This window comes from Salvelinus namaycush, chromosome 33 (assembly GCF_016432855.1).
Source record: "Salvelinus namaycush isolate Seneca chromosome 33, SaNama_1.0, whole genome shotgun sequence".
NCBI classification, from domain to species: Eukaryota; Metazoa; Chordata; class Actinopteri; order Salmoniformes; family Salmonidae; genus Salvelinus; species Salvelinus namaycush.
Window position 1 is genome coordinate 22,659,065 of NC_052339.1, and position 12,460 is coordinate 22,671,524.

The 12,460-nt window shown below is 46.1% G+C and overlaps 2 protein-coding genes across 2 annotated transcripts; one reads left to right on the top strand and one right to left on the bottom strand.

The window, feature by feature from the left end:
• Window positions 1-12: 12 nt before the first annotated feature.
• On the bottom strand, window positions 13-5,721 carry abhd10b (abhydrolase domain containing 10, depalmitoylase b). The gene is made up of 5 exons (XM_038972925.1): window positions 5,604-5,721; window positions 4,413-4,596; window positions 4,041-4,152; window positions 1,027-1,164; window positions 13-854 (listed from the first exon to the last, which is right to left on the bottom strand). The coding sequence occupies exons 1-5, from the start codon at window positions 5,695-5,697 to the stop codon at window positions 513-515; spliced, it is 870 nt and encodes a 289-aa protein (XP_038828853.1). The 5' UTR covers window positions 5,698-5,721; the 3' UTR covers window positions 13-512.
• Window positions 5,722-6,885: 1,164 nt separating this feature from the next.
• On the top strand, window positions 6,886-11,094 carry LOC120027802 (YTH domain-containing family protein 3-like). Its single transcript, XM_038972839.1, has 4 exons — window positions 6,886-7,218; window positions 7,717-7,741; window positions 8,156-8,235; window positions 9,272-11,094. The coding sequence occupies exons 1-4, from the start codon at window positions 7,195-7,197 to the stop codon at window positions 10,988-10,990; spliced, it is 1,848 nt and encodes a 615-aa protein (XP_038828767.1). The 5' UTR covers window positions 6,886-7,194; the 3' UTR covers window positions 10,991-11,094.
• Window positions 11,095-12,460: the final 1,366 nt, after the last annotated feature.

Sequence of the window (12,460 nt, forward strand, 5' to 3'; positions counted from 1 at the left end):
CCGCATGCATAGTAACAGACAAGACCTGCACTCCACTCTGGTGTGCAGAGGCTTTATTGACCCAACAGGGTGAGACGTGGTAAAAAGGCACAGGAAAACTATTGGGGTCTGGCAAAAGGACCAGCATGTTCTGTCAAACAAACAGCAGCAGCATTAGCAGTGGCAGCATGGCCCATAGAAGGCTTGACCAAAACAACACTGCACAGAGTAAACTGGAACTAGTAAAAGTCACACTCCCTCCCCAAGGCACACATCAAGGACCTGGCTGAGGTTTATGACAGACAAGCTCCTCGTTCCATCAGTTTGTACTTTCGGTGATCCTCGTTTCTCTCCTTCTCTTTGTAACGGCATAATTGGGATAAACTGACCAGGGGCAGACTGGGAGGAAGGGTAAGGGGAGAGTGGGAGAGCTGGGATAAAGGGATCTTATATGGCTGGAAGGTAGGAGCAGCTCCAATGGGGGGGGGGTTCCAACTCACCCCCCGCTTCCCTTCCCTAACCCTTCCACCGACTCAAACGAGCGTGGTCAGCTTGTCTATGAGGTCGTCTATGGTGTAGACCATGAGCTTGATGTCGTCCTTCTCGGCCATACGGTGCTGACCGTGGCGGCGGAGGATGACATCCACGTCTGGGCTGAGGACGCGCTGGGCCACTTGCATGGAGATGTGCCAGGGCGCGTCGTCGTCCTTCAGGCCGTGGATGAGCCTCACAGGGCAGGTGATGGGGATGGGGCTCTGGAGGACACAGTGGTTCTCCGCCTCCTTCAGGAAGTCCATGGTGAACGTGTAGGCGCCCTCCTCTCTGTGCTTGCTGGGCATCGTCAGCACGCCCTTCTCTTCAATCTCCTTACGCACCTGTGGTGAAATGGGATCAAATATATTTTAAATATAAAAATGAATTGACATTCACACAGATGATTGAATTTCAATTAACGACACCCCTGAATTGCCTGAATAGAAATGGAATTAACATTAGTTAATGTCATTCATAGTAATCCAGAGGTTATTTCATGATGTCCTCTCTCACCTCTAGAGACATTGACTTGAAGGCTGTGACGACATGGTCTGCTGCCGTGGAGATCCCCACCAGAGCTGCAGTCTTCTCCGGCCTGGCGATAGCTGCCAACAGCATGAGCCAGCCGCCCATACTGGACCCCACCATGATCTAAACAGAGACCATGGGGAAAGACATGATTACATTAAAGATGCCTAGACCTAAGATAGGGAGCAATGGTACATAGAAATACCAATAGTTTGATATGGATTGCTTCGCTTGTCTCCTTGTCTCCTCTCTTCCATTTGAACTGACTCTGCAGAGAAGCACCATGTGTGACAGTATCTAGCAATCGCTACTATGGACAGAAGAACAGCAGTTTGTAAACACAAATGTGATTCTAACCACTAATTGTAACCACAACATATAGTCCTAACCTTGACTGTAAATCATCATCACAGGCACATTGGGACTAATATCAGCCATTGGTGACTCTGGCCCTGCTAATGGTGTCATTCCCTAGCTGTGTGTCTGATTAATGACTAGGACAGCATTGAATCCTGGCATGGAGGCTATGATACTATCATAATGATTGAATGGTGTGAACTTCACATGGTGGTGAGATGCTATTACATTTGTGTGACACAGTGCCCCCTTGTGGAAACATGTGTCACTAAAAACACCACAGCAGAGTCAAATACAGCGTATACAGTGCTTTCAGAAATATTCAGACGCCCTGACCTTTTCCACATTACATTACAGCCTTATTCTAAAATAGATCAAATCAAATGAAGTTCTCATTAATCTACACACAATACCACATAATGAAAAAGTAAAAAAAGGTTTTTAGACATTTTTGCAAATGGATTAAAATAGGAGAAATACATTATTTACATAAGTATTCAGACCCTTTGCTATGGGATTCAAAATTGAGCTCATGTGCATCCTGTTTCCATTGATCATCCTTGAGATATTTCTACAACTTGACTGGAGTCCACCTGTGGTAAATTCAATTCATTGAACATGATTTGGAAAGGCACACACCGGTCTATAGAAGCTCCCACAGTTGACAGTGCATGTCAGGGAAAAAACCAAGCCATGAGTTGAAAGCAATTGTCTGTAGAGATCTGAGACAGGATTGTGTCGAGGCACAGATCTGGGGAAGGGTACCAAAAAATGTCTGCAGCAATGAAGGTCCACAAGAACACAGTGGCCTCCATCATTCTTAAATTGAATACGTTTGGAACCACCAAGACTCTTCCTAGAGCTGGCCGCCGGGCCAAACAGAGCAACCGGGGGAGAAGGGCCTTGGTCAGCGAGGTGACCAAAAACCCAATGGTCACTCTGACAGAGCTCTAGAGTTCCTCTGTGGAGATGGGAGAACCTTCCAGAAGGACAACCATCTCTGCAGAACTCCACCAAATCAGGCCTTAGGGTAGAGTGGCCAGACGGAAGCCACTCAGTAAAAGACACATGACAGCCCACATGGAGTTTGCCAGAAGGCACCTAAAGGACTCTCAGACCATGAGAAACAAGATTCTCTGGTCTGATGAAACCAAGATTGAACTCTGGAGGAAACCTGGCACCATCCCTATGGTGAAGCATGGTGGTGGCAGCATCATGCTGTGGGGATGTTTTTCAGCAGCAGTGACTGGGAGACTAGTCAGAAACAAGGGATAGATGAACGGTGCAAATTACTGAGAGATCCTTGATGAAAACCTGCTCCAGAGAGCTCAGGACCTCAGACTGGGGGCGAAAATTTACCTTCCAACAGGACAATGACCCTAAGCACACAGCCAAGACCACGCAGGAGTGGCTTTGGGACAAGTCTCTGAATGCCCTCGAGTAGCCAGCCTGAGCCTGGACTTGAACCCGATCGAACATCTCAGCGACGCTCCCCATCCAACCTGACAGAGCTTGAGAGGATCTGCAGAGAAGAATGGGAGAAACTCTCCAAATACAAGTGTGCCAGGCTTGTAGCGTCATACCCAAAGATACTTGAGTCTGTAATTGCTGCCAAACGTGCTTCAACAAAGTACCGAGTAAAGGGTCTGAATACTTATGTAAGTGTGGTATCATTTTTAATACATTTGCTAAAATTTCCAAAAACCTGTTTTTGCTTTGTCATTCTGGGGTGTTCTGTGTAGATTGTTTTTTTCCCTCATCAATTTAATCTATTTTAGAATAAGGCTGTAACGTAACAAAATGTGGAGGAAAAAAACTTTCCAAATGCACATAAGAGTTCGGCCAGGTTTTAGAATGGCTGCCATGTTAGCACCTTTATTATCTGAATTTTGATGGTGTAACAATACGAGAGCGCCTCCGACAGTTCCCTATTAAATAACCCGCTGTAAACAAGCTAAACGGAGCAGCGCATTTAACAGATGTTTTTATTGATTAGTATTCGGGATAATGTACTGTGTTCTCAACAAATTGCATTTCTGCTTTCACTGGACATCTTCATAGGTTTTGAAAACTTTCCCCCCAAAAAATAGCACAACGTGGAGGCATCAATTATGTGCTATTCTTGGACCATTCAGAGAGAACGCTCCCTCTCTCTCCCCCACTTTTTTTACAGATTCTAACTGAAATATTACACCACAAATGTAATAACTATTATGGAGGGTAAAACTGACAAAGCATATTTTTAAATATCAATGTCATTGAAAGGAACGTTCTATACCTGGGTTATAACGGGACGGTCTATACCTGGGTTATAACGGGACGGTCTATAACTGGGTTATAACGGGACGGTCTATAAAAGGGTTATAACGGGACGGTCTATACCTGGGTTATAACGGGACGGTCTATACCTGGGTTATAACGGGACGGTCTAAACCTGGGTTATAACGGGACGATCTATACCTGGGTTATAAAGTCAAACTATTATTTTAGCTCTTAAACACATACATAAAAATGTCCCAAAAATCCAATCAAATACCAATTGGAATCACAATAAATACATAAATACATGCATATGGATATGAGAGTCATCTAAAGGCTAGTTTAGATATGATTCTAGATCCACCAGTGGAGAGTTAGTTCACCTGTGGACCCTCTGCTAGTTCATCCAACACAAAGAGAACGTCTTTCTTCCAGGTGCCAATAGTCCCGTCAGTGAACACCCCCTCTGATAAGCCATGGCCAGTGTAGTCAAACCTGGGGAAACACAAACACAACATGAGGACCACAGTTAGAAATACAATTAAACATCTGACAAAATCTGTACTATGCTAGCATATAATTCAAACAGAGTACAGAATCTATTTGAGTAACATATGTTAGAGGGTGGTCTATTTGCATAACATACCTAACATATAGGCTAGGGAGTCTATTCAGGTAATGAACCTCATTTGTATGGCCTTAGGGTCTTAAATTACATTTGCATGGCCTTAAGGAGACCATGTAATGTACAGTACCTTAGGTATGAATGTCCTAGTGACCTGCAGAACTCCTCCAGGGCCTCAGCTTTCAGGCCGTTCATGTTGGATCCATACCCAGGCAGGAAGACCACACCTGGACTCTTCCCCTTTACCCTGCGGTAGGCCAGCTTGGGGAGCTCTGGCCTTGTCACATACTGCACATAGGACTTCTGTCTCACCCCTGTAGGACACACACACGTCGATTGACTATGACATTTATAAACAGTTATTTAATGCAAAAGATGAGAATGGGGTGTGTCTTGTAAAAATGTAGGTTTTATATGGGTGATTCATGCAATACTCTTGAAAGATAAAATCAACATGAAGTCAAGGCAAGGAATGATCAGCTATGGCATTCTTATGGAATATTTTGAAAATAGAACTGGGCCAGTGCTGTGGGGCAAGGCTTTGTTGACATCATAACCAGTGAGTCAACCCGACTGAACAGAGACAGATATGGAGTAGCCTATGATGCAATGCAGGTAGAAGCTTTTGTAACTTTCCTCAATACAAGAAAGAGAACATTAGAATACCATTACCACCTAGAACATTAAAACTAAATGGTTTGATAAAAGCTATACTTAATTTACCAGCATTGGCATTAATTGTATGGTCTAAAAACTAGGCTACCCTGCGTTTTAAAACTGGAAAACTGTGCCCTGCAAACACGCTCATGTTGAATAATCCGTTTTTCTGTTGTGCGTGCGCCTTACCAAATCTCAACAACATATGAACAGTCCGGTATAGCGCCGCTCGGAAGATTATTCCTACCACCACTGTGCGAGATCTTAGAATACGCGCAGATGCTGCGCAGTTTATATGCGCACGAGCTAACCAATACATTCAGATGACGGGTCCTGTCTCTGCCACTCCCCCCACCTGTACCTTTTAATGCCGCGTTCAAAACAACTGGAAACATCTGACTTCCAAGCGTACAAACAACTGGGACCTCGAAAACAACGACCTCCAACTGGGAAAAATATTTTGAACGGTCATCCAACTTTGAATTCCAACTCGGTAACTCGGGCCTCTTTCTAGAGCTCCGACGTTCCAAGCTGAACATCACTGATGTAATGATTTGACCTCGTATTTTTCCGAGTTCCCAGTTGTTTTGAACGCGGCATAATTCCGTAGCCTATACATTTTCCAGTGAAATCGTTACATTTTGAACTGCAGTATCATACTCACCTCCCAAAGTCTTTGGCAAGATAGTGTTGACTCCTCCATTCTTCAAAATGTGAGAAAGTCCTTTGCGGCAGGACCTCAGCACGACGGCTGCCATATTTCTGGCTTCCCCACCCACTGAGAACATATCGCGAGAAGACCAATTTGCCAGACGGAACGTTATTATTTTACAACGGGGGTCCCTAATCAAATCAAATTGTAATTGTCACATTCACCGAATACAACAGGTGCAGACCTTACAGTGAATGCTTACTTACAAGCCAACAATGTAGTTTTAAGAAAAATAAGTGTTAAGTAAAAAATAGATAAGTAAAACATAAAATTAACAAATAGTTAAAGAGAAGCAGTAAAATAACAGTAGCCAGGCTATATACAAGGGGTATAAGTACAGAGTCAATGTGCAGGGGCACAGGTTAATTGAGGTAATTGAGGTAATATGTACATGTATGTAGAGTTAAAGTGACTATGCATAGATAACAATCAGAGAGTAGCAGCAGCCTAAAAGAGGGAAGGGGGACAATGCAAATAGTCTTGGTAGCCATTTGATTAGCTGTTCAGGAGTCTTATGGCTTGGGGGTAGAAGCTGTTAAGAAACCTTTTGGACCTAGACTTGGCGCTCCGGTACCACTTGCCGTGCGGTAGCAGAGAGAACAATCTATGACTAGGTCGGCTGGAGTCTTTGACAATTTTTAGGGCCTTCCTCTGACACCGCCTGTGTGTGTTGTACATGCACCCTGGGTTAATTTCCCTGTTTTAAGGACATCTCCCAATCTCTCTGTTATGTGGCAAACCTTCATCTCTGGGTCTTTGTGTTTGGTATAAGAGCTTGAGATAGGCTATTGCATCTGTCCATAAATCCACAATAGCCTACAATTTATAATTCAGGAAAATTACATCTAAATGTAGAATGGTATCTACAGGATGCCATCCAAGTCCACGAGGAGACCTGTATGTGCTGGTAGGCAAATGATTCAATGAAGCCTTTCATGAATGTCATATGCAATAAAAACGTCCAATGACGGTAATCTTTAAACAAGGCATAGATCTGGAGAGAGACATATTCAAATTTATTGAACAGACAGAGACAGATCTGCCTGAAGTCACACAGTTTGTCACAAAACAGGGAACACGTTTATTTCAACAAGGGAAACAAAAGTCTGTTGTGTAGGCTAGAATAAAGAGGAAATCTTCTGAGACATGTCATGTGAAATATGACTGAGTCTGTAACATGACACAGAACGTCACAGGCGGAAGGTCATGGAGCAATAGAACGGAAGCGAGAGTAATAGCACATCCGCCGTTGTGGAATAGTGTATTCCAATCTGGCATTAGGCAGTTTCCGAGTGAGTGATATATTGTAGCCGAACGTCAATTAGATTGGAAACATATAGGCTAACATCATTGACAGATATAAAGACGCAATCCTCTGCGCTCGAGAAAAGATTGTAGCGATCTGACGACTGGAGAAAAACACCGCCTCTACATACACAGAGAGATTGGATAACCCGAGACGAGCCGAGAAAAAATACCGGAGTGCAGAAGCAGGAGAAACCGTGGACAGTCACAAACCGCATTCAGTTTCGGCTCCTGGAGGATGTCTGGAACCACCGTCGATCAGGTGCGTATTTTTGGACAACCCACTGTCGTGACGTGTGTCGTTGCAATATGAACTTTGTCAACACTTTCGCCAGCTGCTATCATTCAGAGCGGTGGGCATGCTAAATAACACAGACAAAAGTATTTGATATATGATAGCTAGCTGCTATGTAGGCCGAACCTTGAAGTAGCGTACCGGCTGCTACAAACTCCAGCTTGAGCCGGTTGCTGTATTTTGTACTTGTCTATGCGGCACGTTTACTGGATGTTAGGTGCGTTTGAAAAGAACCCAAAGGAAGCCTTGGATCGATAGGCTAGGACTGAATGCGCTTGAATATGTAGTAATATACAGCCACTGTTATGGAATCATTGCATGTATTTCAGGAGCCTAGGCCTAGCTCACCTCGCATGTTTGCTACCATCACTCTTCTTCCTATCAAACATTTCCCTAATGGGCACATGCACAATCTGATACATCTCTCTTCCCTATCACGTTTGCACTCATCCATTCTGATGTCAGAGACCCAAAGGACAAGGAAATAAAGGTATGTTTGTCACCTTATTCTTCTACGATGGCATGGTTGTTGTGGAGTTTGATGACAGTCAAACTAACTGCTGTACTAACTCAAGAGTGTAATTAAATAACTGCTCTGATCACTCTTCAACCACCTTTTTTTGACCTGGTGACCTGGTGTCATCAGCCAAAAGTAGGTAAACTAACTCACTTAGCCCTATAACCATACACCACTGTTCTTGTCATATTCTTGGGTGATGTTACCATCTATGTTGTCATACCCCAACTACTTAATGGGAATGTAAGGGGGTTTATGAGTAGTTTGTCAAGTGTTAATTATTGGTTTGTAGATCTGTTAAAACACAATAGTTTAATTTAGCTGAGGGACCTTTATGGTTCTATCACATCTAAAGAATAACCTAAGAAAAACATTTTCCCTCTCCAGTACAAAACGGATCAATGCATCAGAAGGATGGAGTAAACGATGAAGACTTTGAACCTTACCTAAGCAGCCAGACAAATCAGGTGTGTGTGAATTCCAATTCTAGCCAAGCCATTCAGCCATGCAGCTTGACATTTCATAGCATACAGAGGATTAGCATTTTGATCTGTATGGACCCTCATAATTGTGTCTGATAGTGATACAGGGTCAGGCTTCATATGAGGGTGTATAGCAGGGGTACTCAAATACTATTTGAGAAGGTCCGGTCACACAGATTTCCTAGGTGGCAAAGGTGTCATTTATCGGCATAGTAACAATCACCCATCTCGCGATCCATGTGAACAAAGAGAGCTTCAAACCTCTCTGCCAATAACAGCTAGTTTTCCCCTCCCAGACAGTCGTAGCAAAATTCTTGCATGAGAAATTGGTTTTTGCTAAATTAGCAATTTTTGCCCATTTTAATAGAAATATATTATAGGAAGGTACTTACTTGTTACCCTGAAATTATTTTAATGTTATTTTTTAATTTTTATTTTGTGTTGACCCTGTTCTGTGTCTGGATACGGACTGCTGTCTGCCTATTGAGGATGGCTGGTGTATAAAGTATTACCTCTGAATGAAAACACTGTATAGGAAGTCTATGTAATTAAGAAGCCATTGATAGATAATTAACGCTCATTTTTTAAATGAAAAGTAAAAAAAAAAAAAAGAGCTGTGAGTGAAATGATTGTTGATTAAAAAGACTCTGGGTGGTGTTCATCTTCTGCGTGGGTGACGAGCTTACTTCGTCTTAAAGAACTCTAGTGAAATGTAGCCAAGAACCAACCCATCATTGGCCATGCCAATTTACTTATGAAATGAATCTATACAAACTCAGACAACAACAACAACTGCCAGATTATTTGAACACTGTTGCTGTCTTCACTTCTTGCTAAGGGAAACTGATATTTTATAGAACTAGCATCCATTTCTTCCTCTGAAAGCCGGTCTTGCTCCTTTGAAGAAACGCTGATTTATTTCTTAGTTACGCTTTTGAGCAGAGATGGGCAAGATTAGGTTAGTCTTAGCTTCTATCACTAAGGTCATCCATTAACTGACCGCTGTTCTCCCCATCTACAGAATAACAGCTACCCACCAATGTCCGACCCCTACATACCCAGCTACTATGCTCCCTCCATCGGCTTCCCTTACTCCCTGGGGGAGGCCCCCTGGTCCACTGCGGGGGATCCCCCCATGCCCTACCTGACCACCTATGGACAGATGAGCAACGGCGAGCACCACTTTATCCCCGACGGGGTGTTCAGCCAGCCGGGCGCCCTGGGCAATACCCCTCCCTTCCTCAGCCAGCACGGCTTCAACTTCTTCCCTGGAAACGCAGACTATTCCACCTGGGGCACCAGTGTCTCTCAGGGCCAGTCCACACAGAGCAATGCCTATAGTAATAGTTATGGTTACACCCCTAGTTCCCTGGGGAGAGCTATAGCTGACGGACAGGCGGGCTTCAGCAGTGACGCCCAGCTCAGTAAGGTCCCGGTGCTGAGCAGCATCGAGCAGGGCATGACTGGGTTAAAACTGGACATGGGCGCCGCCATCACCAAGACTGTCGGCTCGCCCCTTGGGGGCACGTTGGGCATGAGTAGCATGGCGGCCAATAACATGCCTCCATTGGTTAGTTCCTCTGCCCCCAAACCCACGTCCTGGGCGGCCATCGCCAGGAAGCCGGCCAAGCCCCAGCCCAAGGTCAAGCCCAAAGCCAACATGGGGATGGGGGCCCCTGCCATTCCCCCGCCGCCCATCAAGCACAACATGAACATTGGCACCTGGGACGATAAGGGCTCCCTCAACAAGCCCCCCTTAGCTCAGGCCATGATGCAACCTCAGACCATGGTGCAGCAGACCCTGATGGGCCAGCCCCAGCCCCTGCTGCAGAGCCCTCTGCCCCACCAACACCAGCACCAACACCAGCACCAACATCAGCACCAGCAGCACCACCAACCCTTTCAGCTGCAGTCCCTCCAGTCTCCCCAACACCCCCAGCAGATGCCCCCAGGCCCCCCTCACCACCACCAACACCCCCACCAGAACTTCTCCCAGCCTGGCCCCCCTCAACCTATGCATCAACACCAACATCCCCCACCCCAGAACCGCTGGGTGGCACCCCGGAACAGGGGCACCTTCAACCAAGGAGGGGCGGAAGGCTTTGGGATGGGTGTTGGTGGGGTCCCCCTCAGTGCCTCTCCCAGCTCCGGGGAGGTGCACCCCGTGTTAGAGAAACTGCGGTCCCTCAACAACTACAACCCCAAAGACTTTGACTGGAACCTGAAGAACGGCCGTGTGTTCATCATAAAGAGCTACTCTGAGGACGACATCCACCGCTCCATCAAGTACTCCATCTGGTGCAGCACCGAGCACGGCAACAAGCGCCTGGACGGTGCCTACCGTTCGCTGGGGGCCAAGGGGCCCCTCTACCTGTTGTTCAGTGTCAACGGCAGCGGTCATTTCTGCGGCGTGGCAGAGATGCGCTCGCCCGTGGATTACAACGCCTACGCAGGCGTCTGGTCTCAGGACAAGTGGAAGGGCAAGTTTGAGGTGAAGTGGGCGTTTGTGAAGGACGTGCCCAACAGCCAGCTGAGGCACATCAGACTGGAGAACAATGACAACAAGCCCGTCACCAACTCCAGGGACACTCAGGAGGTGCCTCTGGAAAAGGCCAAGCAAGTGCTTAAAATGATTGCCACTTTCAAGCATACCACCTCAATCTTTGATGACTTTGCACATTACGAGAAGCGCCAGGAGGAAGAAGAGGCCCTGCGGAGGGTGAGAGAATCATGCTGCTGACTGACACACACAGCCTTTTCCTTGTGGGGACCGGCGAGGTGGCCGCACTTGTCTGAATTTTCCTTGTTTTACGATCCTTGTGAGGACTTCTGGTCCCCACAAGGATAGTAAAACCAAACACACACACACACACACACACACACACACACACACACACACACACACACACACACACACACACACACACACACACACACACACACACACACACACACACAGCCCTATTGTATCAGCTGGCAGCAGAGTGTGTATATGTGTGAGATGGTCACTCAGTCACACAGTGTAATACTGGTCAGTGTCTAACAGAGGTCATCATCTGGGCTCTCTTAGTTCCTAGGCTTCTTGTCTACTCGAATAATCAATTTCTACCAGTGTCATTAGTCCAAGGTGGTGGGTTCTACCAGTGTCATTAGTCCAAGGTGGTGGGTTCTACCAGTGTCATTAGTCCAAGGTGGTGGGTTCTACCAGTGTCATTAGTCCAAGGTGGTGGGTTCTACCAGTGTCATTAGTCCAAGGTGGTGAGTTCTACCAGTGTCATTAGTCCAAGGTGGTGGGTTCTACCAGTGTCATTAGTCCAAGGTGGTGGGTTCTACCAGTGTCATTAGTCCAAGGTGGTGGGTTCTACCAGGGTTCTACCAGTGTCATTAGTCCAAGGTGGTGGGTTCTAAGTGTTATTAGTCCAAGGTGGTGGGTTCTACCAGTGTCATTAGTCCAAGGTGGTGGGTTCTACCAGTGTCATTAGTCCAAGGTGGTGGGTTCTACCAGTGTCATTACTCCAAGGTGGTGGGTTCTACCAGTGTCATTACTCCAAGGTGGTGGGTTCTACCAGCGTCATTACATTAGTCCAAGGCGGTGGGTTCTACCAGCGTCATTACATTAGTCCAAGGCGGTGGGTTCTACCAGCGTCATTACATTAGTCCAAGGTGGTGGGTTCTACCAGCGTCATTACTCCAAGGCGGTGGGTTCTAAGTGTCATTACTCCAAGGCGGTGGGTTCTAAGTGTCATTACTCCAAGGCGGTGGGTTCTAAGTGTCATTACTCCAAGGCGGTGGGTTCTAAGTGTCATTACTCCAAGGCGGTGGGTTCTAAGTGTCATTACTCCAAGGCGGTGGGTTCTAAGTGTCATTACTCCAAGGCGGTGGGTTCTAGGTGTTATTACCCCAAGGCGGTGGGTTCTAAGTGTTATTACTCAAGGTGGTGGGTTCTAAGTGTCATTACTCCCAAGGCGGCGGGTTCTAAGTGTTATTACTCCAAGGCGGTGGGTTCTAAGTGTTATTACTCAAGGCGTGGGTTCTAAGTGTTATTACTCCAAGACGGTGAGGTAGGTTGATGTGTTGAATTAGCAGCTTGTCCCTCAGGCCTGACCATCTCTGCATTGGTCCAACCAGGAAACCCTATCTGATTTGGCAGCCATCTTGTGTGACTGTGTGCTTCTATGAGAGTGATGATTCACCCACGGAACTGGAGAGT

Coding starts and splice junctions, on each gene's coding strand:
- abhd10b (XM_038972925.1), bottom strand. CDS start 5,697: ATGGCAGCCGTCGTGCTGAGGTCCTGCCGCAAAGGACTTTCTCACATT. Junction 4,597..5,603: donor CTTGCCAAAGACTTTGGGAG/GTGAGTATGATA, acceptor TGTGTCCTACAG/GGGTGAGACAGAAGTCCTAT. Junction 855..1,026: donor TCAAGTCAATGTCTCTAGAG/GTGAGAGAGGAC, acceptor ATTTCACCACAG/GTGCGTAAGGAGATTGAAGA.
- LOC120027802 (XM_038972839.1), top strand. CDS start 7,195: ATGTCTGGAACCACCGTCGATCAG. Junction 7,219..7,716: donor CTGGAACCACCGTCGATCAG/GTGCGTATTTTT, acceptor TTCTGATGTCAG/AGACCCAAAGGACAAGGAAA. Junction 7,742..8,155: donor CAAAGGACAAGGAAATAAAG/GTATGTTTGTCA, acceptor TTCCCTCTCCAG/TACAAAACGGATCAATGCAT.